At 40.6% G+C, this 25,033-nt stretch overlaps 2 protein-coding genes across 4 annotated transcripts in view; both read right to left on the reverse strand.

Moving 5' to 3' along the window:
* Lpcat2 (lysophosphatidylcholine acyltransferase 2) overlaps nt 1-15,283 on the reverse strand; it is a 71,908-nt gene extending 56,625 nt beyond the window's left edge. The window contains exons 1-5 of one of the 3 annotated variants that reach the window (XM_004847910.3): nt 14,982-15,283; nt 7,561-7,700; nt 4,239-4,456; nt 2,888-3,000; nt 652-712 (exon numbers count right to left, since the gene is read on the reverse strand). In XM_004847910.3, coding sequence (XP_004847967.1) covers nt 652-712; nt 2,888-3,000; nt 4,239-4,456; nt 7,561-7,700; nt 14,982-15,152 — 703 coding nt within the window. In that variant the 5' untranslated portion in view covers nt 15,153-15,283. Of the gene's footprint in view, nt 1-651; nt 713-2,887; nt 3,001-4,238; nt 4,457-7,560; nt 7,707-14,981 lie in introns of all 3 variants that reach the window. The other 2 variants (XM_087206398.1, XM_087206419.1) reach the window with 2 other exon arrangements.
* A 2,088-nt stretch (nt 15,284-17,371) lies between these two features.
* Mmp2 (matrix metallopeptidase 2) overlaps nt 17,372-25,033 on the reverse strand; it is a 28,501-nt gene continuing 20,839 nt past the window's right edge. Inside the window, exons 11-13 of the mRNA XM_004847911.4 lie at nt 24,109-24,268; nt 20,001-20,110; nt 17,372-18,416 (exon numbers count right to left, since the gene is read on the reverse strand). Coding sequence (XP_004847968.1) covers nt 18,313-18,416; nt 20,001-20,110; nt 24,109-24,268 — 374 coding nt within the window. The 3' untranslated portion in view covers nt 17,372-18,312. The remainder of the gene's footprint in view (nt 18,417-20,000; nt 20,111-24,108; nt 24,269-25,033) is intronic.

Consider the following 25,033-nt stretch of genomic DNA (forward strand, 5'->3'; position numbering starts at 1 on the left):
ATATGAAAGGCTGTACCTAAGACACTTGAATGTTTATTTTAACATTTGCTATCATTTTATAAACACCTATTATTCAAAAAGATTTTTTTTAAAAGATTGATAAAATGAAGACAAAAACATAAGAAGACTATCTAGAGGAAACCAAAAGTTTGAAGCAAAAGCTCCCACACTAGCTAGAAGTAATTCATAACGTTGGCACCAAACAAAACCATATTAAAGTGTTACAAAGTTATGATGAAGGCTGCATTCAGGACTGCCTTTCTCATTTTAAAGAGGGAGTGAACCCTGGAAGGCACCTGAAGATATTATAAATCATAATGGAATATATTTTCTACTTCAGAACATAGGACTCCAAGTACCTGTGAGGGTTTCTTGGAGGAAAAGAAAAATTGGTTTCTACACACACACACACACACACACACACACACACACACACACAGAGAGAGAGAGAGGGGAACAAGGAAGAAGAGGTTATGATACCCAAAAAAGAAAGCAAAAGTGTAATTGCTGTAAAATCACAATATTTAAAACTTTTCATCTGAAAAGAAATGCTCAGAGAAAAACCAAAGAGTTATTTTGTGTATGGGTATCTAATCATTTGAGAAATCTTCCATACTACTTTGTTACAATACATAATTTAATTTATCTCACCTGGTTTAAAAGTAATCAAACAGGAACGATTAGTACAAGTACCTTCTGGGAAAACTAGTATCTTGGGAAAAAAGGAATAGATTTAATATTTCAGTCTAATTAATAGATTACCTCTTTACTCGCTTTCTTATGACTTCCCAAACAGCTGCCAATGCTTAAAAAACAAAGATAAAATAAAAGACTAACAATTGATTCTAATGAAAGCTAGATAAGATTACTGTATTTAATTTTCCTCTAAAAGAAATGTAGTTTGACTATTAAGATAATTACAAATTGGATCAAAACTTTGAATAGGGAATATACTTAATTCACAAACATACTATACTTTTTTCTTAATAATGTTTTTATTAATTACCTGAATAAATTTAAATAAGATATAAAGCAGGGTAAATCATGGTCAAAGTATACATTAGATACACTATATTAAAGTCTCCTGCTACCATGTTTCCTTTACCACATAATATGATTTTGTTTCAGTTTTTCCATTAAATGATATTTGCTCCCACTGCACACAATTGAGGGACATTGTGAGGACAAAGAAGGAAATGCTGCAATGTGTTTTATGCTTAGTTGAATTAGTTGACATATGCAATACAATCTAATCTTTTTTTTAGAAAATGTTTTAGCTTTTAATGTACAGTGGTACCATGGTGCTCATTAATTGGTTCCAGGAGACACAACAAATATCAGTCATGAATCAACTTGTTTTGGCTGTTAGGGGAAGCAAGTCAGAGGGCAATCACACTGACAACTTCTACTTTGTGAGTGGAATAACAAACAAGTGACCCCGGTATCAGGACAAAATTTTCATGTCAAAATGCACTGAGTACCAAATGCAACAAGTTTCAAAACAGCTGAGGACCAAGCTGTGACTGTACTTCTTTATGCTCTCCATGTGGAAGACATTTAGTATGTCAGTTTCTCCGTTAACTAAATAAGACAGCAGCTGGGTTTTTGAACCTTTTAAAATTTGGCCATGAGTAAACTGCTAGGCAAATGAAATTAAAATAAAGTCCCTGCATTCAGCACTCACAGCAGTTAGTAATGTATATTTTATAATAATTAGAGAGGGAAAGCTTTATTGAGCTAAATCGCTATAAATACATAAACATTATGAATAGGTGTAATTCCATCCTATAATTTAAAAATGGATTTCCTATGACAATAACATAAAATAACAAATGTTTTCTTTCAGCAGATATTCTACAGCTACATTAACAGTGAATGTGTCCAAAGTGAGTTATAAAATCTCAGTGCTGGAAGGGGCATTAAAAGTCACACAGGGACTCTAATATTTGAATTATTTGTTCAATACTCCCCTCACACCCAAGTGATTGCTCAGCCAATGCCTGAATATTATAGAAAAGCATTTCAAATCAGACCATTCTGCCTGTGAACAGAAAGTTCTTAAGATGAGCAAAATGAGCTGAAATCTATTTACTTATTACCTCCCACCTATTAATTTTACATACACAGTATTTTTAGACCTACAAACCCTTAGTTCAAATGCAAATTCTCCTCAATAGATTTTTAAATCATTCCTCATGGCTCAGTTTTCAAAACCTCCTGGTTGTTCATATTCTTTTTGGCACTTTAAAATCTCCATGTTATCATGAGTGCCCAGATCACTGCAGGACCACTAGCCTGCTACAGATCACTCACTTTCATCTGGGCAAAGATAGAGAGATACTTATTACAATCACCCCCTCCCCAATTTGTTATGTAATAAACAATATCCTCCTTTATCCTCAAAACGCATTCCAGAAAGGAGGTGGTGTGATGCAAAAGTTTGACAGAAGTTTTACAGAAGATTTTATTCTTGTGGAACTGAAAAGTGCTATCTAAATACACTTCAGAAAAGATTCAAGATCTTAATTACTTTTTCAGTAAACCCAACATGTTGTGATTAGCTAAGTTAGTATCTCATATATTAAATTCTATGATACATTCATATTGTTTAATGGTAATTAAAATCAGAGAGGAGCACTTTTATGCAACAAAGTGAAAACTGGTTCAAAGAGTCTGCTGAACAAAAGAGAATGATACATTTAAGTCCATGAAGTGTCTTATAGGGAAGAAGATTTCTTAATACTCACTAGTTCATTTACTCGGTATTCATTATGCTAAAGATACCTTGTATAGGTGTTCACAGATATTGTTATTTGTGGATCTAAATAAGTCTGTGGATGTACAATAAACTCTCAATATATTCACATAACCATCTACTGTATTTTACCTGAGGCCATTCTCCTCCTGATGTTGCTCGCTTTATTATTTCATTTATTGTATTTTTTCGGGAATCTGGATCTACACGGGACACTAACACTGGTTGCACAGCCCGTAACAGTCCTTTAAAACAAATAAAAATCATAGCAAGTCACTTTTTTTGGCTAAAGCCACTGTGGCTATAATACTGACTAAACCATAAAACAAATTTTATGGAAAATTAAAATAATAGCAAAATAAAGAGAACAATTAATAAACACTTCAATTACTAGAAATTAGCTTCTAATACCAAAAGGAGAGGTGGACATTTATACCAAAAAAAATCTCATTAATTTAACAGAAGTAAGCAGTAAGAATATGAAAAGACACAAATGCAAAATTTCTCTGTAACATCTTCTTCCTTAATTTACATTAAACATTACAAGATCACTTTGTTTAAGTTTTAGGAATATCTTAAAAAATGATTTTGTGAATTCACTGTGTACATAAGTAAGATGCAATTATAACTCATTTTACTAAAAATTTTAGTGTAACAATCTTCTACATAACTTCCGAGAATGTACACAATAAACTTCAATTAATCAAAGATCTGTTACTATATTTCAGGAAAAAGCCACATTATAGAATGCACAGTAGAAAAAATGTGTCCAGGCTGAATGACAAAGCTCCAAGAACTACTAGTACTAGTATTTCTGCAGTTCACTGAGGCAACATCAGGCAACGTTCAGCAGCTTTCACATCCACTTTCTCCTCACTCCATGTTTGCAATAACCCTGGGGCATCTGGGAGCAGTTACTTGGAGACAAGTTCCTTAGGGAGAAACCAAAGCATCTGGTGGGAAAAACACTTCACTTGCTTCATTATTTTTTACGGCAGGAAGCACTTATTGTTCCACATCATAATTTTCAAAGAGTTACACATAGGTCCCTCATGGAGACTGAGAGGGCAATAATGAAGAAAACAGAGTCAGGAGAAAAGACTTAGTACATTTATCAGCCAAATACCCCCAAGAGCAATTCATGAAATAGCATGTAATCTGGGATTTTCACAGATTCTTCGGTTAAATTATTGCTCCAAAAAAGAAAAGGAGAGGAAAGAATCAAACATGTTAGGTATTTGAAAACTGGTCTTCCTGGATGTACACAAGAAAAGAAAGATAAGATAGTATAGTAGTAAGCATAAGTTTTTTAAAAGTATGATGACACTACAGATAAGACAAGCCTAATCTTTCATAAATTAATTCTTTCCTGGCAGTACCTCATTAAAAATTTTGAAATGTTTTGTTTTTAAAAGTTTATTTAAAACCTATATATGATTAAATTAAAGCCAAGTATATTTTATGTTACTTTACAAGTACTTACTGCCAATCAGAGGGACGTGTGCATTTTCATTTCGAGATAACAGAGAAGGTAACCCAGCTACAACACAGGCAATTCCATCGAAGAATGTTGAATGAGGGGCAACGACAAAAATTGGTGCTTCCAAAGGACTTGCAATCTTTCCTTTCACAGAAACTATAAATCCCATTGAAAAGAACATGGCACGACCCAGAAATGTCAAAGCTGGCTGAGTAATTTTCCTTTAAAAATAAGTACAGAAAAGACATAATTAGATTTACTTATTGAAGCTAGCAGTAGGGCTTAAGTTCTTATCGCTTCTAAACTGCAATAAGAAAACCAAAATATGGCAAAGAATTTCATTTTAAAATATGAGCTAAAGAGAATAATAACTAACACATGGAGCTCTTTCTGCTAGGCACAACTACGATTTAAATGCTTTACGTATATTAATTTTTTATCCTTATCCTAATCTTATAACATACGCATTATTTATTATTATTACCCTCATTTTGCAGATGAGAAAGTTGAGGCACAAAGAAGTAATTTGCCCAAAAATATGTGGCTCCATTTTTCTGTGATCACAAAGTGATTACAGTGAAAAATCTTCAAAACACACCCCCAGTAAGACAGCCAAATCAGCAATACCCTTCAAAATAGTCATCTTGGAAATCTACATTTGTATAATGACAGGTCTCTATTTCTTCAAACACTTTTAGAATCCTCACATGGAATTACTTTAAGAATAATTTTTAGAAGGAAATGTTATCTATACTGCTATAGCTCTTAGACATCATCAAGAATCTTCAGAAGTAAATTTGCCATCTTATTTCTATGGGACGGAGAAGTACTAAAACAATTTTAGAAATTTAGTTGCTTATTTTTTAAAGATTTAAAAACATTCTACTGTTCAAGATTATTACATCAAGAGCTATGCTGAAAACTGTGCTGAATATGCAGGAGACGTATGATCCAGTCTCTGACTTGATAACCTCTATCATGTAAGGAAACAAAACATACTCCTAGAAGTACAAACATCAGATAACTCAAGTGTATGAATAATCATATAGCTTTCCATGAAAGTAAAGTAAAATATGTACAGTTATCCCTTGGTATCTGTGGAAAATTAGTCCGAGGAACCCTGGCAGATAACATAATCCTATATTGCTCAAGTTCTTTATAGAAGAAATGTAGTTTTTGTATATAACCTATGCATATCTTCCTAGAGACTTTAAATCATCTATAGATTACTTACTCAAATAATAGCTAATATAATGTAAATGCTATGTAAATAGGTGTTATACTATATTATTTACGGAATAATAAGAAAAAAATCTGTACATGTTTATCATGGTTTAGATTCAAAAGTCTCATGTTAAATGGTGGGGCTTTTGTAATGTGACTGGGTCATGATGGCACTGTTCGGTTCAGTACCTGAATGTGCTGTTGAGGTGGGGCCTGGCAGGAGGTGGGTCACTGGGGTGTGACCTGGAAGAATGTACTCTTGTCCCAGGCTCCTCTTTCTCTTTGTTTCCCAAGTGCCATGGGTTGAGCAGCTTCCCTCCGCCATGCCCTTCAACCATGCTATTTCTGCCTTGGTGTAAGCAAACCATGGACTGAACCCACTGAGATTGTGACCCAAAATAAACCTCCCTTCCTTTAAATTGAAGATATTGAGTATTTTGTCCTAACAATGGGAAAGCTGACTAATCCAATGTTCATTACAAATGTAATTTTTTTCAACTATCTGATCCACAGTTGGTTGAATCTACAGATGCAGAACCCAGAGAAATGATGGACTAACTGTATATCACCCACAAGGTATCCAATAAGAGATTAAAAATTAGACTTCTTATTTCATTATCTCAGCATTCTTGTAATCATAGAAGGAGGAGCTATTAGCAACCGGGCTCTGAGGAAGTTTCTGTGACTTTTATTTCAGGGCAAGGAGAAGTGAGACACAGAAAACCCAAGTGCATTTTCAGAGGGCATGGGGAAATGACTGTACTTCTCCTTCTTCCCCTTTAGTTTAGAGATGAGATCTCTCTTTATAAATAGATAAAAAGACATTCCCCTCATTGAATTTCAACTACATTTCAAAATATCTCATACTCAGATCCAGTAAGCCTTTCTACTTATATGCTTTTTTCAAAAAGAATAAAAGTCTGGTGCCACGTAACTTCAACATTACCTATTTGAAAGGAGACAGAAATATTGGCTTAATTATAAAAAGTAAAATTTAAATAACATTTATTGTATTTAATATATACATATTCTATTCCTTCCATCATCCTAAGTTTTCATAAGCCACTAACAGTAAAACCAAAGAAATAATCTGAAAGAAAGTGGTAAATCATGAAAAACATTCCTTAAAGTATTTTCCTTATACTGCATAACCTTGAGCTATATGCAAAGAAGTATGATTTGCAAGGACTGAGGTCTCTCTGGGGCATTTCTATTACTGGATCCATTTCCATTTCAAGCCAGCTTTGTGTCTGATACTGACATTTGTTCACTAGAACTTGAATTGAAAAACAAACTGTTTATTTTTTTAAGTTTCTAGAATGGTATTTCTCAAAACAATTTAGAGGACAGATCCACATTTGAGATTCGGATGAAAGAAACACAAATTTGTGTAAAAAAAAATATTGTGGACAATTTCAAGGAGTTCATGAGCGCCCTAAAACAAACCTATGGATTTGGACTATATGTGTAATCCACAGTGTCCAGATAGAGAAGCCCCACTTTCAAAACCTACTGATGGCAACAATTTGGTTCTGCCTAATAGGAATGACTTTTGTCAGTAGCTTTGTTCATTCATGATGAGTTTCTACATCATCCTAACTGGGTAATGTTTGAGAAGCCATTTCATTCTGCTTCAATGCTAACATTGGGAAAAGCTGGGCTATGCTGATAAATAATTAAATTGTCATTAATAATAACCAGTAAAGTAATTAATGAAAACATAATTGATCTGCTTAATGATATCACTGCAGAAAGCATTTTGTTAATTTAGGAGGAAAAAACAGAAAAAGGAAATGAAAGCATTTTGTCGCAGCAATTGTTTCAGGTATACTAAAAAGTTATCTTCCGGGGGGGGGGGGTACTATTTTTGGGCAGTAATTCATAATATATAATCTTTTAAAATTATAAAATGACAACTAGAAGAGATTATCAGAATGTACTTGTGCAATCATTTCTACATAAATTAAAACCAGTTTTACAAGAAAAGAAAAATAATTAAGATTGAGTAGGCAGCAGTAGGTAAAACTGATCTCTGACTAAATCTGATAAAACCTTTTAAAAATCTTTATTTACCTAATATTAGGACATAATTATTTCTTACCTTCTCCAATCAGTTACTGGGTGGGTCAGCTTTTCAGGACAGCACGCTGTTGAAACTGTGGCAAACGGCCATGCCAGTAATAAAATTAATCCAACCAATAAAGCACGAAGTGGAAGCAGAATAATTCCAAGAAGAAAAATCTGAAACTCAAAATTGATTAAAAGCACATGAACAGACATTATTTTAATATATCTCTACCACGCAGGAACATGTAGCAGGAAAGTTTTATGCTGTTTACATATTTACTCCAGAATGAATTGAATACTACTCTGTATTAGACCAGGCTTCAACTAAAAAGAACATTAGACATGATGTTTCACCTCACAAAGCCTATTTTATGCAAAAGAAACAGTAAAGAAAACCACAAGACAATCTGATCTGTATACCAATGAAAGTAAATAAAGGATGCTAGGATAACAATAAAAAGGTGTGTTTGACTTAGTAGCCAGGGAAAGCTTCCTGGAAGAGTGCAGCCTGAATGGTCTTGCAAGACAAGCAGGTACCAGTACAGTAAAAGGGGCAAATTGTTTTTTGAGAGCTATAGGTAGAAGAAAGAGAGTGAATGAAAGCATTACAGTGTGAAAACATAAGGCTTTATATACCTGCCAGTCTTTTCATTACTAGTAACAATAAGGAGATGGAAGAGGAAAAAATAAAAATAATAATAAAAATATATAAGAACAGCAAATAATACATGAATGCTATGTCCCAGACACTCGAAGCATTTGGCATGAAGTAACTGACTTAGTTCCTGCAACTTTAAATTGTAAACTTAAGTTGTTTTACATAAAAGAAATAAGCAGCACAGAGGAATAAATTAAATTGCTTAATAAGGTCATATAGGCAGAACCAGGATTGGAACCCAGATTACAATGCGTTTGCTCTTTATCCTTCTACAGCCTTTTTTTATTCTGGTACCAAGGATCGAAATCAGGACCTTGTGCCTGCCAGGCAGGCGCTATGCCACTGAGCTAAATCCCTGGCCCTATCCTTATACAGCCCTTTAAGTGAAGTAAGCTGTCCTTATGTATAACATACTGGCTTTTCTCCAATTATACAACTCAGTACCATCCTTCTGTCTCTCTGGCCCTTACATGAATCTGAACATCATCAAATATTTTATTAAAAAATGTCAAAAGTAGTTTAGTCCTGCCAGGTTATTTGCATGCATATGTACATTTGAGGTAAAAGTTACATACAAGGAAATGTACAGATCAATGAGCCCTGATGAGTACACTCATGTAACTACCACTGCAATCAAGGCCCAGACCCATCTACCACTCCAGAAAGTCCCCTGTGCCTCTTGTAGTCAGTGCCTATGCTCTTAGGCAACTTGTGGTGGATTTCTATTACCATAGCTTACTCTTTTCTAGTCTCGAATTTTCCATAACTGTAAGCATACACAATGTATTTTTGTGTGTCTAGCTTCTTCCACTTAATACTTCTTAGTTCAATTATTTTGTTTCATATATTAGTAATTCATTTTGGCTCATAGAGTATTACTCCACTGCATAGCTGTACAATTTGTTTAATGATTCTCCAGTTGAGCATTCTGGTTATTTCTAATTGTAGGTTATTGTGAATAAAGTCACTATGAACATTCGTATACCAGCTTTTCTGTAGATAAAGGTTTTTCATTTCTTTTAAATAAATACTAGACATGGAACTAAGTCTTAAATTTTATTTAACTTATAAGAAAGTACTACATTGTAAAGCATCTCTGGTAATGTATGAGAATTACAGTTGCTGTACATTCTGGCCAACAATTAGTATTAGTAGTTGTAGTTGTGGTTTAGATCTACAATGTCCCCTAAAAGTCTCATGTGTCTGGAAGGGGATTGGACCATGGCAGCACTATACTCATCAGTGAATTCATCCACTGATGAGTTCAGTAGCTGAATGTGTTGCTAGGAGGTTAGGGCCTGGTTGGAGGTGGGTTACTGGAGGTATGATCTGGAAAGGTGTATTCTTTCTTTTCTGTATTCTCTCGGGCTCCTCCCCTCTCTGCTTCCAGCAGACATGGGATGAGCAAATTTCTTCTGCCATGCCCTTCCACCATGACTCTGCTGCCAGCCAGCCAGCCAACCCTGGACTGAACCTGTTGGAAAATGGGCACCAAGTAATCTTCTCCTTCAAGTTATGGGTTTCAGGTATTGTGTCTCAGCAACAGGAATAGCACTAATATGGTAGTCTTTTTAAAAAATCATCTCTATAATCCCAGCACTCTGGGAGTCCGAGGTAAGAGGATAGCAAGTTTGAGCCCAGGCTGGTCTCAAAATTTATAAAGGAGGCTTGGGGTTTAGCTCAGTACAAAGGCCCTGGGTTCCATCTCTAGTACCGAAAAGAAAAAAACAAAAAGAAAGAAAAACAAAACAAAACAAAACAAAACTCATTCTACTAAGATATAATTTATATCGCAATGTACCTATGTTTATAGTTAAAGAGTTTTTCAAAAGTAAATGTCTATATAATTACCACTGATCTATTCATTCATCTATTCTTTCCTTCTGTCAATACTGTAGTTTTGAAATAAGTGTTGAAATCAGATAGTGTGTGTTCTTTTTCACATTTAACATTTTGATGGAGGCTATTCTAGATCCTCTGCATTTCTGCATAAACTTTAGAACTAATTTGTCAACTTACACACATACACACACCTGTTATGATTTTTTATTGAGATTTCAATGAATCTACAGATGAACTTAGAAGGACATATCATTTTAATAATATTGATTCTTCTGATTCATAAATATGGTATAGCTCTCCCTTTATTTGTCTTTATTAGTTTCTTACAGCAATATTCTGTTGTTTCCAGTGTAGCAGTCTTAGATGTTTTTGGTTAACAATCTTAAGTATGTCATATCATTTTATTGCTATTTCACAAGATTATCTATTTAATTTCATTTTGCAATTGTTTGTCGCAAGGATATAGACATACATAAAACTGATTGCAAGTTTTGATCTTACATCCTATGACCTAGACCCTTCACTTACTAGTTCTAGTAGCTGTTTTGTAGATTTCTTAGGAAGTCCTTCATATACAATCATATCATCTGTGAATAAAGAAAAATATATTTTTTCTCTCTAATCTACATGCCTTTTTTCTCTTTTTCTTATCTTACTGCACCAACTAGCACAACCAACATAATGTTAAATGGAAGTTGTGCACAAGGTATTTATCTTGTTCTCAACCTTTGAGGAAACAGATTTAATACTTCACCATTATATTAACTGTAGTGTTTCATAGATGCCCTCTATCAGATTTTCAGAATTTCCTTTTATTCCTATCTTACTGAGAATTTTTTATCATCAGTAGGTGCTGAATTTTGTCAAGTGAGATAATTAAATTTCTGCTCCTAGTGAGATAATCATGTGCTTTTTACCATATGTTTGGCTAACATGGTGAATTACAATAAAATTGAAATTTCTGTATGTGAAATCTATCTTGCATATTCCCAGGCTAACCCAAAATTAGATATGCTACATTATCAATATATGGTACATCATATATTGCTGTGTAAGATCCGTTCATAGCTTTTAAGAGTTCTTATATCTATGATCATGAGGGAATATCTTAGTCACTGTCATCACTAAGACAAAATATTCAATACCCACAATTTAAAGCAGGAGAGGTTTATTTTGGCTCACGTTTTCAGTCCATAGACCAGTGGCTCTAAGGCAGGACCTCATGGCAGAGGGGTAAAGTGGAGGAAAAGCTGCTGACATCATGGTGACCAAGAAGCAGAGAAAACATAGAAGCAGCCAGGGAGGGCTAGACACCCTTTGAGGTCATACACCCATTCCTTCCTTCTGTCAATACTGTAGTTTTGAAATAAGTGTTGAAATCAGATAGAGTGTGTTCTTTTTCACATTTAACATTTTGATGGAGGCTATTCTAGATCCTGTTAAGCTATCACAAAGATTACTGTTCTTCCCAAGAGTCAGCATTATTTCTGGAATAAATCCTCTTCAGATTGCTGAAAACTTTGGGTTAATTTTCAGAGCTATGAAAAACTTAATTCTGCATTCATTTTTTATTTTTGCCAGTGTTCTCATTGCTTTTATAGGGAAAATAATTTTTAGAGGCTATTACTTCGCCATTTTTACTGATGTCCCATCTCGACTTTTTAAAATCTGCCTTTTAGATTGAATAATTTCTGGTGTTCTATCTTCAAGTTTGCCATTTCCTGTTAGCTCATTTAATGAATTTTTCATTTCAGATATAATACCTTTCAGTTTTCAAATGTCATTTCGTTCTCCTTTATAGTTTCTATTTCTCTGCATAGCTCCTTCCAGCTATTTACTTTTTATGATATTCTTTTCCTTTAAGTCCTTGAGGATTGTTACAATAGCTACATTAAAGTGTTTATCTGTAAATTCCTATATGTAGTCATTTTACGGCAATTTTATAAACCTGCTTTTATAGTTCATTTAGGCCTATTTTTCTCTTGACAATAGGTCACTTTGTTCTATTTCTTTGAATTTCTAATATTGTTTCTCTACTGGCCATTTTGAATGATACACTGAAGATATTTGGATTCTGTGATCTTCCTTTGAAGAGTGCTTATTTTTTTCTTAGCAGGTATGTAAAATATTGGCTGATCATCTCCATTTTGTAGAGGCTGATTTCGCACTTTGCTAGGGAAAGTTTTTTGGAATTTGCCTCTAGTCTCAGAACATAACTTTTCTCCTAAGGTATTTTTGTGAGGTTTTATTACACAACCTGAAAAATCTACTAAGACCCTCTTACTTGGCGGAATTCTAATTGTGCCTCCGCTATGGTAGTCACCAGCTGAAATGTCTACTCTGTTTCTTCATCCTTTCTGTGGTTGCTTTCCTCCATGATCCTTGAAGAGTCCTATCATGGCTTATATCTAGATGTCCCCTCAAAGCCTCAAGTGCTCATAGGTGGGGCTTTTCGGAGGTGGCTGGATCTAGAGTGTGTAAACATGGATTATGTGTGTGGTAACTGGATTAGTCCACAGTTGGTTTCCATAGTTCTGGGTGTGGATAATGGGAAGGCCCACCCTGGCCGTGGGTCCTACCAACCAATAGGCTTGTGGCCCGAACTGAATATTAAGGGAAAAGAAAGCTCCTTGCTTCACTGCCTCCTGCTTGCCATGCCATGAACTGTTTCTCCTCTGCCATGCCCTTCTGCTATGCTCTCCTCCTTTGGAACTAGCCAACTATGGGCTGAAATCTCTACAAACTGTGAGCTAAAATAAACCTTTCGTCTTTAATTTGTGGGTGTTGAGTACTTTGTCTCAGCAACAAGAAAGTGACTAAGACAACTCCTTTGCAAATACACAGTTCAGGGATCAGCCAAAGATTTGAGAAGAATTTGTATGTCAGTTTGGGGGCCTCTTTATCATTAGCTTCCTACATTCTGGGACTTTCTCCTTCAACTTCCTTCCACTCTGACCTGAACTCTGTCCTCTGACACAACAGATCAATAAGACAGGCCTTCTAGCAATTCCCACCCATGGTACCACAAGGAACTCTCAGGGAAAAAACCAAGAGACAATTTCCCATAGTACAGTACTATTCTTTCAAGGAACAAATTTCTTCCAGTTTTTCTTTTTGTTCTCTCTCCAGAATATCTTGATATAGGTTCATATATTTTGATCAGGGTTTATAATTGTTATGTATTGGGAAGTTTGTCTGACTTAAGTTACTGCACTATTCCTGGGACCAAAACTACCCTTGCTGAAATATTCTTCACTTGAAATCTGACATAAATACAGTAAAACTTCACTATAACTCTATTTCTTATCAAATAAAATATGTATAAGGTAAAACATGCAGGATTCCAGAACTATTAAATAGATGGGATCTTGGATCCAGAAGATTTTTCTTGAAGCTCTGTATACATGATAAATACACTATTTGCTTGGGGTGGATTGTGATCCAGAGTTTAGGAATAGTACTATGGACAAGATGAGATGACTAAAGTTCCCAAGTCACTGACAGATCATTGGCTGAGATTCTCTTCTAATAGATCTGATTTCTGAGAAAACCAAGAAATAATCTTGTCTGTCGGAAAGAACCATAGCACAGACCTTGAAAAAACAGCTGGAATGAGGTTAAAGTATATTCACCTACTTACATACAGAATAAGCAATCAATATGGATTTTAATTGGACAAGTTGTCAAGTATTGCCTTTTTTTCTGTGTCAACTGCAACGTTTGCAACAAATAATAGTACCTAACACTAAACCAATATTCAGGTAGCTCTTTGACAAATTAAGAGGACTTGCCATCATAATTCCATTTGTAATATGTCCATCTCTATTGGGAGGCCTTCTCTCAGGGTTATTTTCTGGTTTTTCTTTATAGCACTTACTAAAATATGCACTTACATAGTTTTTAATGAGCTAATTTGACTAAATTTAATTTTGAATGATAGTCAATATATTTAGAAATGTTTCAGACATTTCAAGATACAATGGGACATCTATGCATTTAAGAAATATGAAGGTGAACTTTTTAAACTTTTAGTTGCCTTACAAAGAGGTATTTCTACATCCCTTATCTTCCTCTTCCTGTCTCAAACCTTACTTCAACCAGACACCCTATCTACATTACTGAAGCCACCACCCCATGCTATTTAGCTCAGCACTTAACCTGCCCTCAGTGTACAGGACAACAGTCTTAATGCTAGGTACAAAAAGACTGCAAATACTGGAGCACTTCAATCTAAAATAACAAAATTTGTGAGATGGACAGGAAAATACCAAAACTTTTTTTTTCCCTTTCCCTGCAGACCATACAGGACAAATGCAATCGACTAACACTCTCCTTCTCCCAATTACTCACTTCATCAAAGAGGAAGTCTCGGTTGAGTGTAAGTGGTAATGGTAAAAGCAGCCCTTTATGAGAAGAAGGAAAGGAAAAGAAACTTCCTCAGAATGAAAAGCCATTTTTGACAGTGAGAGACAGTGTACCCTAACTCTCACCTTTGAACCTATGAAAAGTACTTGGATGAAGACTGATGATTCAAAATCACAAAAACACGTGAACACCTTAAACTCATAGTTATCTCTTTTCTGCAGTTCGAATTTCCTAGCCTAGATGTCCCCGCTCACCTAAACCATTCCAGCCATACCTGTTATTCTAATTCCAGACCTGGGCTCTCTGCCTTCTCCCTCACTCTACCCATCGAAGACTTACTCCTTTCCTCCCTCAAGGCAAGAAGAGACTCCTCCAAACTCACCCCACCGAGGCGGTTCTGCCCCCTCCCCCAACTCCCAAAGTCCCAGAACCTGTCAGGTGCATCCTCCCTTCTCGGGGAAAGGAAGGTCTGCACCCCGGCCGGCTCGGCCTCCTCCTTCAGGGTCCTCCCTGCCCGCCTTCGAATCCTCACTTCGGAGCCGGCCCCTCCAGGCGTCCTCAAGTCTCAGACCCCCCCCTAGGTCCCTCACCTGCAGGCGCTTTGCCGCGCCGATCCGCGTCTGCTGCACGAAGGGGTTGGGCACGGGCGGCGGGAAGAAGGACGCCTGGCGGGGCACCATGGGCGGCCGCAGCCCCGCGTCACCGACGCCCGCGCCGGGCACTGTGGCCGCCACCGCCGCTGCCTCGAGGCACCGGTTCATGGCTGAGCCGGCAGTACGACCTCAGCCGAGAAAAGGACGCGGGAGAGAGCAGCAGCAGAACAGAGACAGAACCCTGCCAGTCTCAGCCCCGGGCGCCTCTGCGCACGCGCCAGTTACCTAGCTACCGCCCCGCCTCTCCGCTCTGGACACGCCCCCTTAGGTGTCCGGCATCTCCCCTTTAGCAACATAGCTCCCCCCCTTTGGAGATGCGTGGTTCCCTCAGCAATGACTCTAAAGAGAACCCCAGTGTAACTCTCAAATAAGAAGCACGTTAGACAAATTTTCCTGCTTTAAGGTCAGGAAAACCTGAATTTTCAGTTTGGCTGATGTCCGCCCAATCTCTTAACTCAGTGAACCTCGGTTGCCTCCCTTTGTAAAATGGAGACAAACATCCATAGAACCTGGATCCAGCAATGTCAGTTTCCCTGCTCTTTCCCTTTAAATAAAATAATATTTCCAAAGTGAATGTTGCTATTTGTGCTTGAGGTCTGGTGTGTTTTATTTTTATGTAAACCAACTTGAGTTGTATATTTGTGACACCAGAAAGAGAATTAATATAAAAATTGACACCAGGAGTGAAATCTGTTCCACTCAAGACATATATACTGACAGTGAGGAGATGGTTCTCCAGAGAAGGGACCTATTACTAGAAAAGTCAAAAACAACAGTTGGCTTCTCAGCAGATAAGGAACCTGAAGTGAAAGGGAAATGATTTGAGTGGTGGCTTCATTTCAGCCTGAGGAAGTACACAGGCCTGTTGGATCTATATGTGGGTGTAGGGGTGGGGAGAGGGGTTTTCCTGGATGCTGAAACCAGATGATCCAACTCTGAGTGAAAATGAAAGGACAGAGGACTGAGGTGGTAAAAATCATTCATTCCTATCAGAGCAGGAAGCAGCCAAGATGAAGCTACCCAGCTGTTTCTCCAAACCTACTGAGAATAAAATCTCAGATTTTTCCAACCCTGCCAGATGGATGTGCAGTCCTGAATTCCTGAATTAGTCCTTCACTTCTGTGAGCTTCTTGCCTCATTTAGGAGTGGAAAACTAATTCCTCCTCCATAGGATTGTAGCAAAGATTAAATAGAGTAACACATGTGTCATGTTCACAAAAAACCATTCAAGAAGTGGCATGTTGGGGAGTAGCTGAATTTTCTCTCAGTGTAGCAGAGAACCTTAATTATAGTATATTACAGCCATGATGTAAGTTTCCCAGCCTATAAGATCTTCAAGTAGGGCCGCATAACACCTTCAAGAGCTTACTCTGTGGCTCTTTGGCTGGATACCTGCAAGAAGGCTGTCTATCCAGAGCCTTCAAAACCCAAACCAGTGGGCAGACCGTGGTAAAAAGATGACTTTAGGTCTCCTGAGATCACTTCTATTGAGTTCTGCCCACTCCTCCTCCTGTCCCTTCCCCACCAGCCCAACCAGGAGAGACCTGAAGCAACAGACCATCAGACTATCTTAGCTGTCAGGGTCTTCTGAAAAATCCCAGGCTGCTGCCGGGTATGGTAAAACACACCTGTACTCCCAGCACTCTAGGAGGCTGAGCCAAAAGGATCACAAGTTCGATCCCAGCCTGGGGAAATTAGCAATTTAGCAAGACTCTGTCTCAAATAACAAAAAGAACCTCAATCCTTAAATTTGGCAAATTTCTATATAGGAGGAGAGTAGGTTGAGTAGTCTGACAGGAAGGAGTGCGGTCACTAAAAGTAGCTATGCACAGAAAGCATGCACATTATTCTCTCCCATGTGTATTTACATAGGGAGGTTTGGGTGGTGGTAAAGGATCAGGCTGCTGCTGCTGCTCATTCTAAGCCAAGAGCTAAAGTTCCTCCTCTAGGTCATCCTGTGCTCTTGACTCTGTTCTGTCAACGATCAGCTACAGGACCCTGGACAGACCACTTCTCTCTCTGGGCCTAGTCTCCTCATCAATAAAATTCAGCTGGTTAATTCAGCTGGTTCTCCTTCTTTAGGGGGTTGTAAAGGTTAGAGTAATTGGTGCCTGTAAAGTGTGGTGCACACTGTAAACCCCATTAATCATGGGGGAAAGCACTGCTGTAGGTTGTTAGTAGTAACATTAGAATTGGTATCACTGTTAATGAAAAAACTGAGAGTGGGAGAAGGAAAATCTAGAACATACCCCATAACTAAAGTGAAGAACTGCTGCTGTCAGGGCTCTTTGCTCACTCAGATTGCAAGGACACAAGCTCACCCATGCTGAGGCTCTTTTGCTGTTTATTTTGGCAGCTCTGACCTTCCCAGAGAACATTATCTGTTCCTTGCAGGGAGCAGAGTTTTGCTCTTTTGACTTTTCTCTTCTGGATGCAGCTGTGGCACCACTCTAGCCGCTGCCTAAAACACATGGCAAAGACTGCCACTCAGTTGGAGTCTTTATTTATACTTGTTGCCATTTCCCATGGGGAACTGTTGAAGGGGGAGGCACAAAAGGCTGAGCTGGAAGCCATGGCTTGGGTTCCTCCAACCAGTGGAGGCCGAGACTGGGTAGGGATCCTAAATAGAGCGAATGAGGGAACCACTGCTATGTGAGCAGAGATGTATCGTGTGGTGGCTTCAGACAACCTGAGTCCTTCTGTCAGGAAATGTGACAAAGTGGAAAAATCAGAGGATCCAAAGAAAAGAACAAAGTGCATACAAAGCAAACTGCTAGTGTTGGGAAGGTTCTAAGGCAGCCAGCAGAGAGAAGCCAGGTGTTCAAGGCAGCCACCTGACCATTTCCCTATCCCACTGCCCCATGCCAGGCTGTCGGGCCACCAGTGCCCTCTTGAGATAGTCTGTTCGCTCCAAGGGTGCTGTGAGCCACAATAGGTTGTGGAGGGCAGAGATCCTGAAGGGTGGCAGCACCAGGGCAGCCCAGAGGAGGGCTGCATTGGGAATATCGAAGAATCTCTTTGGGGGTGGCTCCAAGGGGTAGTGAGACTAGAAGGGAAAGGGACACCTGGGAGGGGTACAACAGCACCTTTCTTTGGGTACAGGGTGAGCCACTCTCTGGAATCTTAAATACCAGGTGAAGGTTGAGAATGCTGATTAACTAGAACTGAAGGCAGGCCTGCTAGGCCCCATCCAGTCTTTCCCTGGTGCTCAGGGCCCAGTGTGGGAAAGAGATGAAGGAGAGGAAGGGCCTGTGGGAGCCGGGCCAGCTCAGCAGCCCAGCCAGTCCGATTTGATGCTTCCAAACTTCACACTCTTCAGACTTTGGTTCTCCAGCTTCAGGTAATATGCACCCTTGAAGAAGTAGCTGTGACCTAGAACAGAAAAGGAAGAGAGGCTGTGAGCAGACCATCCTGATATTCTGGAGTACAGCCAGAAAGTTTCTGGGAGTTTGGCTGTCAGTGACTTGGGGGAGAAGCTTTTAAACCAGAGAAGTGCCAGGCATGGTGGCGCAGGCCTGTAATTCCAGCTCTCAGGAGGCAGACAGGAGGCTCACTGGAGTTTGAGGACAGCCTAGGCTACATAGTGAGTTCAAGGCCATCCTGAACAACATAGCAAGACCCTGTCTCAAACAGATAAGTAAATAAATAAATAAAAATAAATCAGAGAACTAAGGACTCTTAATCCCTGTTTGCTCATTTCTAAGACGGGGATAAAGACATCAACCTCTTAGGGCTCCAAGTACAATTAGATGACATACGCTAATAAGTAATAATAATAACAGTACCCTACTTAGCACCAGCACTAAGCCAAGTACTTTCCATGACCAGAGGTGGAAATCCAGGAGCCTTTCAGCCCTATCAGATTTACAAATGCCTTTTATTTGACTCACACAAATTTTTTAGTTTGATTTTGTCTTTAATTCTGAATAAGTTATCAACCTAGAAACATCTAGAAATGTCACATGAATGTAAAAATTTTTAAAACAACTAGAATATCTAAGAACACAAGGCCCCAATTTTTGCAGACCAACAATTATGAGAAGCTGAGAAGCAATTGTCCCCTATAAGTAAGCCATGGGGTCGCTGGTTCACCCCAGATATATCCAGTCCCTACTGTCTCCGCCCTGTGTAGTCCCTGGAGGTTTGGGGATCTGTCAATTCTTCCTAACATACATGGTTCTGTTCACCTCACTTAAAATCCTGGCACATAGTAGGTGCTCAATAGATGTTTGGTTGAAGATAACCCTTAACCTAGGGCCTGACCGTACACTGTTTTTTCATACACTTGTAAGACCTTTAGCCACTGGAGTTTGGAGCTATGTGCTTGGCATATGGTAGGGACTCAAAAAAAAAATCTTTGTGGAATTGAACTGAAATCTCCTCCAAAAAACCAAACTGAACTCATTTCCAGAGCCCTAGAGAGCTTCCAGAAGCCTTCCTCAGGAATTCAATTTTCTAACACCAAATTCTAACCCATGCTAATACTGGCTGTGTTTCATTTGCAAACGAGCAAACAGAGTGGAAAGCAGGATCTTAGCCACATGAGCGACAGCATGACAAAGTTTGCCTTGTCTCAAATGGAGCCATCCTTCTGCTAATGAGAGGCAGTCACAAGGCCTCCTTCAAAACCCAAAGGGACCTGGATCAAATCCCAGAATGAATCCAGGGCACCAGGCCATATTCCTGGCCCCCTGTAGTCCTCCTCCCTCCCCTGCCCTGGCTTTAGTCCCTGCAGCTGTGAGGGGCCCTTCTAGGTCTCACTGCCCGAGGACTGGCTGAGGGAGCAGGGGTCAGGGCTCTGGATGCCTTCCCAGTCCTGGGCTGAAGGGGCTGGTTTGTTTTCCTGGGGCACAGCATGCCTGTCCTGCACAATGAGGAAGTGTGTGCTGGGGAGGAACGGGGCCTTGGCTGGGGGCAGGGAGTCCTAGAAAGCAGATGGAAGCCTGGGTTGCTCACCCCCACCCTGCAGGTCCACAACAGCATCCAGGTTATCCGGGATGGCATTCCAGGCATCTGCAATGAGCTTGGGGAAGCCAGGATCCATTTTCTTCTTCACCTCATTGTATCTGTAAGACGAGAAACGTGGTGAACCAGATGGGCCTCTTTGAAGCCTCCCCACCACCGCCCCGCCGAGCTGATGGCTCCTGGGTAGGCTTGAGAAACTGTACAGCAACCCTCAGAGAGACAGCCAGCCAGTAGATGAAGGGTGTGGAATCAGACCTGGGTCTGAAGTTCAACTCTACCACTTACTAATTACATGACTTTGGACGATTCCATAAAAACCAGCTTGCAATTACTACCAACATGCGGACACAAAATGTCTATCCCCATGTCTGGCACTTTGTAGGTCTGTAGAAATGGTAGTTCCCTTACAAGTGGTGATCCCTGGTTCAGTCTGAGGGAACACTGGGCCAAGTGCCCATGGGTGGGGACCTGTCTCATCGCTCTTTCACTACATTGTTTGAACAAATTGCTGTCAATGGAGATAACAAACCACGTCTTGAGAGGTGATGAGGGCTGGGGGAATGAGGTTACAATACAAAGTGATGAATCTGAGCCAAAGGCTTGTTAGTCACAAAGCAGGTGGATTACCTGCCTCCCCAGTCCCTGCTGCAGCTGGCAGTGTATAGTTGCCCTGGGCCCTGCCTTTAATTCAGGCAAACATTGTACCCATTCATTGGTAGATTCTTCTCCCTAGCTAGCATACCTCTGTCTTTTAAACATTGCTGGAGAACTTTTTAAATGCTGCTGTCATTTTCACTCCTTTGCTTCTCCACTTATATACAACCTATTGGTGACACTGTGAGTATCAAATGAGCTCCTGCTATGAACCAGTAGGTATCTCCAAAAACAGAATCAGGTCTTACGCTTGTGCAGCGAACTTTCTAGACAGATCTGTGTTTGAATCCCACCCTGGTGACAGCCAAGCTTTCCTTTATGGTGCCTCCTAGCTGACTCTCTTCTTCCCCAAGGCCAGCCCTGCCACCTCCACCAAGATTTCAATAACTTCCCCTGAAGATGTCTTGTACAGGGATCTCCCTCCCCCCAGCTCATCACTCCAAGAACTGCTAGAAAAGCCTTCATAATCCCAACTGAACCAGAAGACTACTTCTGACAAAATCTGCTTCCCCATGATGGGGGTTAGCAAAACCAAATTGCATAGATCAAACTCCCAGTGCGCCCACTGCCCTTACCTCCACTGACCCCTCAGACAATATCCTTAGGGTCAGGAAGGCTCAGAGCTGTGTGTCCCAGACTTGACCTTGCCCTCAACTCTTCCTCATTCTACCTCCAACAGATGGGGAGGGCAGGAATCAACCCTATTGTACAGATAATGAAACCGAGGTTCCCACACATGAACCAGTTTGTTTCCAAGTTCTTGCATCAAGGAAGAACACAGTGTCGTGGCATAAGAAGATGCACACTCAGGAAGGTGCTATATCTCCTCCCTTTCCCTCTGTTTCCATCATCTTGAACAGTGTCACCCATTTGCTGGTACACTTTTGAAGGATTTCACAGAAGTTTCTCCTCTGCCATGTAAAGCAGGTATAAGAATGCAGCTATTTTTGTCCCAGATTTTTCGTGCCTGTGTCCCTGACCCATTTCAGCTTCAGTGTCTGGATCTGGGAAATGGGGCTGATAAAAGAATCTACCTTAAATCAGAAATCCAGGTGACATTCGCAGCCTCAAGTCAGGGCTGGGCACAGGGCTGTTAGTAGAGCCACTGGTGTTTGATTCAAATGTGTCTGAGTTATTTTTGTTCCCTACTGTAAGCTTCATGAGGGCAGGGAGTGACCACTTCTTAAGCAGAGTCTCCCCACACTGCACTAGTGGCTGGCACAGAGGAGAGATGCTTAGCATATATTTGTAGGCTCCCAAAGGAAGCACTGAGGCCTTCCTGGCACCCTGGAGGCAGATGCCCATTCCTCATCACTTGGGACTCTCTCTCCTACAGTAAGGATACCTTTGGGGCTTCTGCACACCCCACACCAGGACAGTGCTGGAAGCTCATCCATCACCTCTGCTTCAGGCAAGATCTGTCTCTTTCAGAAGCCCATCTCAAAGCCTCTGGGTAGCCCTTCCAGCCCTTTGGTTCTGTTTCTTTTTGAGGAAATGAAGGAGCATCCTCTGCAGAGTAAACTGTCCATTCTGGCCCCTGGCTTGGGGAAGTGGGCTTGATGTGAAAAGGACTGGGAGACAGATGACTCCGCCTGGAAGCCTGGCAAGGCACTGCCACAGCCTTTGAGTCAGGGTGTGTCCACAGGCACTAGTGCTCACCCACAGACATGTCTATTCTGGTATGTGTATATGCCTAGGGTGTGTGGCAGAGTGACCATACAAGTCCTGCAACACTGTGCTGCAAAGAAGCCAGGGTTTTATGATTCTTAGATACTCATTTCAATGATTCTGTGCCATTCACTGTCCACCATTCTCAGATTCAGAGATTCCAAGTGCCTGGGAAGCTCAGATGCCATTCAAAGTATGTGGGCATGCTGAAGAGCATGTCAGGGCTGTGGGCGGAAGGTCTGCTCAGTGGCTTTCTGGCTGACTGTTTTCCTTCTTGAGGCTTGAGATATCAATCAGCTTAGGTTGCTAAGTGTCTTAGCAATGTGAGTAAAATTCCACCCTGTCATGGGCAGGCTTGGGACATAAGTAGCTTCTGAATCAGGGCAGCTGGAGGCAAGGCAGATGGGGGAGAAAAAGGGGAGCTGACAGAGGCCTCAGAAGGGATCAGAGTCATTCCCAGATGGCTGACAAAGGCCTCAGGGAGTCACTTCTAAGTAGGCGATGCAGTGGCAGACACAGGAGTTTGGGACAAACTCCAACAGCCTTTGTCCAATCCTCCCTTTCCCACTGACCAAGGGAGCCAGAGGTGTAATGAAGGGGCACTGGGTGAGAAGACAGGAGAAGCAGACAATCCCAGCTCTGTGCCAATACACTCTTTTTTCAACTCCTGGGGATTGAACCCAGGGCCTTCTCACTGAGCTATATCCCTATCCCTTTTTAATTTTTAATTTTGAAACAGGGTCTTGCTAAATTGCTAACTTGCTCAAGTGGGCTTGAACTTGTCTTAACCTCCTGCCTTAACCTCCAAGAGTTCTGTGATTACAGGCATGCATTCCTACCCTGGGCTCCAACAAACTTATATACAAACAACTTGGGCAAGTTTTTACATTTCTTTAGATCCCAGTTTCCTCATTGGGAATGTGCGAAGAATTACCATCAAACTCCTGAGGTCTGGGCTCCTTCTCACCTGGATATCAGGCTCCCTGACTCTTTAGCCTGATTATGCCCTCTCATAACTAGACCCTTCTCCCCAGATGACCTGGTGCAGAGAGCCATTTGCTTCTAAACTCTTCCCCTGCTGGTCTGTGCCCACAGCCACTGGACCTGCTGTGGACCTGCCAGGGGGTGCTGCTGCTTCTGGGGGCCTGCTTTGGGTGCTGGCTCCTGGGGGAGGCTGCTGCACCCAGTTCTCAGTCTTCCTGTCCACATGTCTCTCTCTGCCACCTGTCTCTACTACTGCTGCCTCTTGGGGCTCCACTGCATCGAGTCAGGATACTGTTGTGAACACTACCACATCCCTAGAGACAAAATGCCAGATTCCCCAAATCCAATCACCACTTCTTGGTTGTGTGACTTTCAACTAGTTATTTAGCCTTTCTGAACACAAGTTTTCTCATCAGCAAAATGGAAATAATAATAATAGACACCTCACAGAGCACTTGGGATAGTGTCTGGCATGTAGTGTCAACAGTAGCAGCTGTTATCTTTGTTTTTATTAGCCCCTCTTCAACAGTGATTCACTTTAAAATATGTCCAGACTAAACATACACAGGCCCAATCAGAAAACACATGAGAAGGGAAGAGATTCTGACTAGAACTACACCATCAGTGTGCACAAGGATGGTTCATCCTGTGGGGACTTCTCAGAGGGCCTTCAGCTCTAGCAGGTTAAAGACCAGAAAGAGGGCAACCACGACCCACCAACCTCTTAAGTTGATGCAAGAAGCAACCAGCTGCAGCCAGCTATGCTGTTGTCCTGCCCACAGCCCTCCCTTACCTCCAGAATTTGTCTCCCGAGAAGATGTATGTCTTCTTGTTCTTGCTCCAGTTGAAGGCAGCGTCCACTTGCTGGACATCAGGGGGCAATCCCAGGCTGGTCAGCGGCTTGGGGTACCCTCGTTCCAGGGTGCTGGCCGAATAGACCCAGTACTCATTCCCTGAGGGGAAGCAAAGAGGTGTTGGTGACTGTGCTGAAGTCCCTCAAGCCAGCCTGCCCCATCATCTGTCTGGCAGGACCACTGCAGCCATTGTTAACAGGGTACGGGGTCCTGCTCACTTCTGGGTTCAGTGCCAAAATCAGGCCTCACACACAAAGTTTTGTAAGGTGATGATAGAAGACACCGTGCCAAAGAGGTGACTTGGGGCGGGGTGTGAGATCCAGGCCATAAGAGTGTCATGCCACCCACAAAAAAGTACCTCTTCCTACTCTGTACCACGGTGCTGAGAGCCAACAGCCATCCTGGCCAGGACACGTGGTCACTATGGGATGGAAATGGAAGCCAGTTTGTAGGAAAAGGGCAAGGATCCTCTTGGTCCCCCATCATACACCACACTGGACTCCTTCAGAGCAGCCTGTGAGCAAATCAGGGCAAGGCCTGCGTCCCTAGAGGTCAGCAAAGAGTGCCATATGGTAGGTGCACAAATAAATGCTGAATGAGGGAGGCTTCCCAACCTTTAGCCACACGCACCCTACCTACTCTGGAGCCTTCTTGTACTATTATTTACTGCATATTTTTTCTTTTAGTGAATTTATTTCAAAATCTTTAAAAAAAATTTTGGTCATATAAATATTATTTATGGAATGATGCATTTCTGTCCTGGTTTGAAATGCCACCCTAGCATAACTAATCACCTGAATGAAAAATAGATTTATGTTAAAAATTAAAAATGAAAACTAGTCATCTTTTAAATTATAACTAAAT

The sequence above is a fragment of the Heterocephalus glaber genome, unplaced genomic scaffold, assembly GCF_053883595.1.
Source record: "Heterocephalus glaber isolate CG9 unplaced genomic scaffold, H.glaber_assembly_v1.0 deba00000071, whole genome shotgun sequence".
Classification (NCBI taxonomy): Eukaryota; Metazoa; Chordata; class Mammalia; order Rodentia; family Bathyergidae; genus Heterocephalus; species Heterocephalus glaber.